Source organism: Apaloderma vittatum, unplaced genomic scaffold (genome assembly GCF_000703405.1).
Source record: "Apaloderma vittatum isolate BGI_N311 unplaced genomic scaffold, ASM70340v1 scaffold17569, whole genome shotgun sequence".
Taxonomy (NCBI): domain Eukaryota; kingdom Metazoa; phylum Chordata; class Aves; order Trogoniformes; family Trogonidae; genus Apaloderma; species Apaloderma vittatum.
In genome coordinates this window covers 25,244-31,767 of record NW_009737144.1, presented here as the reverse complement: position 1 = coordinate 31,767, position 6,524 = coordinate 25,244, and the positions used below count along the sequence as shown (strand labels likewise).

General features: G+C 39.5%; 1 protein-coding gene across 1 annotated transcript in view; it reads right to left on the bottom strand.

Moving 5' to 3' along the window:
• Positions 1-36: 36 nt before the first annotated feature.
• LOC104267485 (bifunctional glutamate/proline--tRNA ligase-like) overlaps positions 37-6,524 on the bottom strand; it is a gene marked incomplete at its 3' end in the record, with an annotated part of 29,756 nt that continues 23,268 nt past the window's right edge. Inside the window, exons 20-26 of the mRNA XM_009877239.1 lie at positions 6,094-6,324; positions 4,751-5,016; positions 2,615-2,666; positions 1,528-1,737; positions 1,308-1,380; positions 472-551; positions 37-138 (exon numbers count right to left, since the gene is read on the bottom strand). Of these exons, the coding sequence (XP_009875541.1) occupies positions 37-138; positions 472-551; positions 1,308-1,380; positions 1,528-1,737; positions 2,615-2,666; positions 4,751-5,016; positions 6,094-6,324 (1,014 nt within the window). The remainder of the gene's footprint in view (positions 139-471; positions 552-1,307; positions 1,381-1,527; positions 1,738-2,614; positions 2,667-4,750; positions 5,017-6,093; positions 6,325-6,524) is intronic.

The following is a 6,524-nucleotide window of genomic DNA, read 5'->3' as shown; positions in this document are numbered from 1 at the left end:
CTCAACAATTCTGTGATTCTGTGATTTGCTTTTTACCTCCTCTGCTGCTTCTTCATATGTTGCAAATGCTGTGTGACCCTCTTGCCAGAGGAACTCACGAGTGCGAAGGAAAGGTTGGGGATGTTTGAACTCCCAGCGCTGAAAGGAGGAGAAATAAAAATATTGACCATCATGATCAACACTAAAATGTCAAACTACTGTTACAAATAATGTTTCTACATAAGTATTAGATTCTGAATAAAGACTAAAAAAGTTAACTGTTCACAGATTTCTACTTAAACAATCTAATTGACAACATACATTGATAAAGTACATTGATAAAGTACGTTTTATTAAAAACAGTGAGAAAAACAACTAACGTAAACCACATTCATACTTTTGCCATGAAATATGTCCTGTGTTCATATAGAACAGTTGTCCTGCATTGCACTTATGATACAACAGTTAATCAGAAATCGTGTACGGACATACCACAACATTGCACCACTGATTAAGCTTGATCGCAAGATCCCGGTGTGACTGCACCCACTTTGCATAGGTAGGATATATGACTGTAAAAGGAAAGCAGCTTTGGGTTTCTGCACAATTCAGCCAGTTTATGACAGATTCCTCTACATAAGCTTAATATTCTCTGCTGTGAAAACTATGTGTTTGTGTTTAATACTCTTCAAAAAGCATTTTTTGTCTTAGCACATGATATTTTCACTGAAGGGACTACTTTCACTTAATTCTGGGCCTGTGCAAAATAGCTTGCTTGCTGCTCGTCAAAGTGTAACCCAAAGCTCATTATCTAGTGACACTATATTTGTATGTAAATACATATAGGTTCAAATAAAATTTCACCCATCTTGAGATTTCAAGATGCTGTGCCATAACTGATCGAATTAAAAACTCATCCAGCCTCAAGTCTTAAAAAAGTTTGTTTAAATTGCTCAGAGGAAACTTTAGCTACATTCCGAGCTACAGTCAAAGCACATGCATAACTGAAGTGAATTATAAGATGAAAAAATTGTCTTACAAATAATGTAAAACAATTAAACACGATTTTCAGTCAAAGCAAGTCAGTCTTCAGGATATTAATGAAAAAATCTCTAGAGTGTACACTTCTTAGAAGAGTCCACTTAAGAGAACAGAAAGTGTTGTGACATTTGCTATAAGCAGCAGCAAATTTAGGAAATTTTGATAAGGAATTACAAAAAGCATTCTAAAAAATGGGTTTCCTCTTTTCAAAACGGACTCTTGTCTATGAGATTCCCTATACATGTAACTGTTTTCTTTACAGCCAAACTGCATGGAAAGAGGTCTACCTGTTTCACTTGTGGGACGTATAGCAATTGGTTCAGCCAGATCCGTTTTCCCGGATTTTGTGACCCAAGCAACCTACAGGAAGGAAAAACAAAGGGGGAGAATATTTTAAAAAATAACCAAGCAAAACAAGTTCAAAAATAACCTTACTTTCACATTTAGCTGCAGATTAAGTGGTTGAGTTTTCTTATACTCAGATTAAAACAAATTCTGAAAGTGTACCTCTGGAGCAAAGTCAGCAATATGTGTCTTCTCTTTCTCTAGAGCTGCCTGGGACACAAACATGGGGAAGTAACAGTTTTCCACTCCAAGTTTCTTGATCTCTGCATCGAAGAAGTTTTTGATAGCTTCCCAAATAGCATAAGCCCAAGGACGAAGAACGTAACAGCCACTCACATCATAGTATTCAATCATCTCTGCTTTTGTGATCACCTTTCAAAAGATTATTTAGACACTGAAGTTTCAATTTCGTACAGAAAGAACATTCAGTAAATCAAGTATGTGGCATGCAATTCAAGAAATGCCAGCTATTTAAAAGTCTTTCTGCTTAAAAAGATAGCAGAGACATGTTTTTTTACCTGTAATTAGAGGAAGTTAAGCAGGAAAATAGAGTTTATTAATAGATCTGAATAATGTAAACACTTAACTAAAACTCAAAAATCCAAGTAAGAGGCAGTAGCTAATTTCCAGGAACCAATAAACTGCACTTTTCTAAGAAATCTCTATCTAATGTCAGAAAATATTTTTATTCCTTAGGGTAAAGGCAAAAATTATACCTGTGAGAGGCAACGTACACCACTGATATCTACTTGCCATCTTCAATAAAGAGGCTAATCTAAATTAATCATCTCTACTCTGGCTGGTTTTGAACCTCATAAGGTGTCCAAAACCTCACTCAGTATCAACAGATACTAACATTTTTTATACATCATCTTGAAGGGAAGTAACATTCTGAAACCTGCGAAATTCCTATCACTTCACCGAAGTTTTTCACTCTTAATGACAGAGGAATCCATACACAAGAAAATCTGACGTATCTATACATATATGGAGAGGAAGAGTGAAATGGTTGATGCTCATCCTTTTTACAGCTTCCTAAATTTATTCAGCTCTTCAATCCAGGCACTTCTATTCAAGACTGTGAGAGCAATGTAAGAAATAGAAAAGAACAAGTACTTTGCTTTCCATTTAAACAAACAAACAAAAACCCCCAAGCAAACAGAAATACAAGATAAAACATAAATGCAAACACATCTTGATTTATGAAAATAATGAAATAATTGTTTAATTTAAACTGATGTGCACTCACCTGAGAGAACCAGTCTGCAAGATTTTCTTCTTTCTTAGCTTCTAGACCCAGCCTATGGTATTAGAAAAGAACCAGATTTGTGCTATAGAGTGTTTAGCAATGAAATTTATCCTAAACCCTTTGCTTTTTTTTCCCTTGGGAAGAGGGGGGCAGAAAAAGGGGGATGTGGAACACAATATTTTAATTTTACTTCACAAAGCTAACTTGTCTCAGTTTTTTTTTCTGACAGTTCAGCATGTATTGATTAGTAGGAATTGCTACTATTTCCTTACCTTGGCTAACAATGGTATTTCACAAAAACAGCTGTTTCTTTTCTGCTGTTTGAACCCTTCTAATTCTCATCAAGCTTGCACCAATGAACCTCATATTGATGCATTTAAAAAAAATCCAAGCACCTCCCGTAAGGACCAGGACTAACTAAGACCTGTGTGTAAACTCTCCATTAACTCTTTTATTTTTAACTCTTTATTTTAAAAATTTCTTACCTAGCCAGTGGCTACAAATTCAGGAAACACACACAAGTTGAATTCACCACCCATGTGAATGTCAGTCACACTGCTCTAGAGAGAAAACTGACCCTACCATCAAAATAAAGATAACCAGCACAACTGGACTCTACAGAAGAATAAACTCACCAGACTCAAATGATAGCAGGCAAAAGTTTTTACATCTCTATCAACAGAGAAGTTTTAAGAGTGTAAAATGCATTTTCCTGGCATCATTTCTATACAAAATAATCTCATCTCTGTCTCTGACATGTGATTTATGTATCTGAAATAGGAAATAAATAGTGCAGTGTAATACATGCTGTGGAAAGACTTCTAAACTTTCAGGGCAGGAGGAGGAGGAGAGCGGATGCACAGCAATCATTGCTGGAGGTTTCTGACCATCAACAACAGCAGTGCCAGCTAGCGCTGGGGTGGGATACATAACTCTCACATTCCTTGCAGTAAATATTTCTGAAACTCTGTTACAATGAAATATGCATATGTGTTTTGGTTTTCTTTTCTCTCCAGGATTTAAACAGAGCAAGATACAGCAGTATACATGCAGAAACAAATAATGAAGCATAGAATCATTTAGATTGGAGAAGATCTCTAAGATCATCAAGTCCAACCATCGACATAGCAGTGCCAGATCCACCACTAACCCACCCCCCTAAGCACCACATCTATAAATCTTTTAAATACCTGCAGGGATGGTGACTCCACTGCTTCCCTGGACAGCCTGTTCCAATGCTTGACAACCCTTTTAGTGAAGAAATTCTTCCTAATATCCAATATAAACCCCTCCTGGTGCAACTTGAGGCTACTTCCTTTTGTCCTACCTCTTTGTCATTGGGAGAAGAAACCAACCCCCACCTCGCTACAACTTCCTTCCAGGCAGCTCTAGAGAGTGAGAAGGTTTCCCTTCAGCCTCCTTTTCTCCAGGCTGAACAACACCAGTTCTCTCAGCTGCTCCTCATAAGATTTGTTCTCTAGACTCCTCTACCAGCTTTGTCACCCTTCTTTGGGCACATTCTAGTACCTCAGTGTCTTGTTGTGAGGTGTCCAAAACTGAACACAGGGTTGAAGGTGTGGCCTCCCCAGTGCTGAGCACAGGGGCAGAATTACATCCCTGCTCCTGCTGGCCACACTGTTCCTGGTACGAGCCAGGATGCCATTGGCCTTCCAGGCCACCTGGGCACACTGCTGGCTCGCGTTCAGCCAGCTGTTCAGCACCCCCAGGTCCTTTTCTGACGGGCAGCTTTCCAGCTGCTCTTCCCCAAGCCCGCAGCATGTCCTGGAGGTGTCGTGACCAAAGTGCGGGACCCAGAACTTGGCCTTGCTAAACCCCATACAACTGGCCTTGGCCCATCGATCCTTGGCACAGCAAATTCTTTATGACAGTACCCACAGTACCAGAGTGAGCAGACTGCTTCATGCTTTCTACACGCTAGGCACAATTTTCCTCAGTAGAATGCTGAGGTGCAACTGGCACTATATCAGCTCTGGCAAACCTAAATATGAAAATGAACATAGTTACTTCGCAAAGGTTCGTGCTTTCAAATTAAATGAGAAACCTGTAAAATTCTGTCTCTGAATTAAGATAAACAGTTGATATTTCTGGCAAACAGATTAAAGATTGCATCTTTACCTGGTCTGTTTCTTAGGGCCTTGACCCTCTCCTGATCCACTTGAGGAGAGCTCATTACCACTCTGTCCTTGCAAAGGTTCTTTTTTTGGGCCATCATTTTGCTTCTGTTGCTTACTCTGCTTTTCAGACTTGTTCTCTTTTTCTTTCTTCTTCTTGTCTCTGTCATCAGCACCACTAGCAGAAACTGGTTTATAGTCAACTCCTGCAACAGACTTATACTGGGCTTTCAACTGAAGCAGTTCCTTAACAGCTGCATCTATCTTTTCCTTGAAGAACAAAAAAATAAAGATAAATTTATACAGAAATCACAGGAATAAGATGGCTCTATCAAAAAAATAAAATGGATCTATGTATGGCATTGTGGACACCCACGTAGTGTTGGGAGAAAAATCCAATACTTAATTAAAATGTGTTAATATTTTAAGGGCCATATCTGACAAGAATAATTGTACATTTCAGATCTCAGAATTCAAACGCTGCCTATTCTAAATGTACCTTTCTAAATCCCATAATCACACTGAATTTTGTCCTGGTTTAAGCTAAAAACCCCAATTCTGTTTAGTGATTTTTACTTTCTAGTTTAGTCTCTTCTAAAAGGCTGCACGTTCTGAAGTCAGCAGCATGTTTTGCAGACAGTGTGTGCTACTGGCAGTGATAACACCTGATGTTTCCAGTTACTGCCTGGGACTGGGATGCAGAAAGGCTCTTGCTGATACTTATTCCTACAGTGCCCAAGGCCACTGCTGGCTCTTGTGTGCCACGCTGGGGGTGCCGGGTAGTGAGATGGGTCACAAGGAAGTAAAAGGTTGCATCTCCAGGGGGTAATAGACGGGACAGGTGACCAATGAGAGTGTTCCATCCCATATACGTCATATTTAGTATAAATTGAGTGATCTCAAGAGTTTCTGCTCTTTTCTACAATGGCCGGTGTCCAGGGAGGACTCCGTCTGACCTCCTGAGTTCCTGAATCCAGCTCCCTGTACCCAGCTCCTGTTGCCGCTGAGCCTGGGGCTTCCCCAGTGCCACCTGCTCTGCAGCACCAGTGGGGATTGATATCGGGGAGGTAGCCAGGTTCGATATCGGGTTTATATATAGTTGTATATAGTTCTTTATTTTTATCATTTCACTATTATTTCTATTATTGCTTCATTAAAGCCATTTTTGTTTTCTTTTCTACCTGTAAGTCTCTCTGCCTCATTCCCTTTTCCTTCCTGTTTGGGGGGAAAGGGGGTTAGAGAGCGTCTGTCCACATGTAGTGGCCAGCCCAGCCCTAACCCGCAACAGATTTAAAATAGATTTTTAGATTTAAATACACATATTTTTTAATTACAGTATGTATTTACCTTTTCTGCTTTTTCTGCTTTCAGTTTCCTAACTTCATCTCCTTGAAGAGCTACTTTGCTAAACAGGGCTTTAGCTTCAGTCGTGTCTGGACCACTGGGTACTGTGTTTGATCCCTGAGGCAAAGCACCTTGAGCTACTGGTGGATGTCCTGGCTTGTAGTCCTGCCCAGTCTTTTCCTTGTAGTCAGCTTTTAGAGAAAGAAGGAGTTTTACTGCTTCATCTATTGCATCCTATATGGAGGACAAATAGCAAGATGCACTGGTGAGAATTAAAGACAGAACAGACAAGAGGCCTTGATTTTCAGGCTAAGAAAATAAAATTTCCATCTAGCAAAAAACAGTGCTTCATAAGTAGGGAGGGACTCAAGTAACAGCTCTTCCCCAAGCAACATAAGTACTTTCGAGAGCTGTTACATTGTACCACAACATTC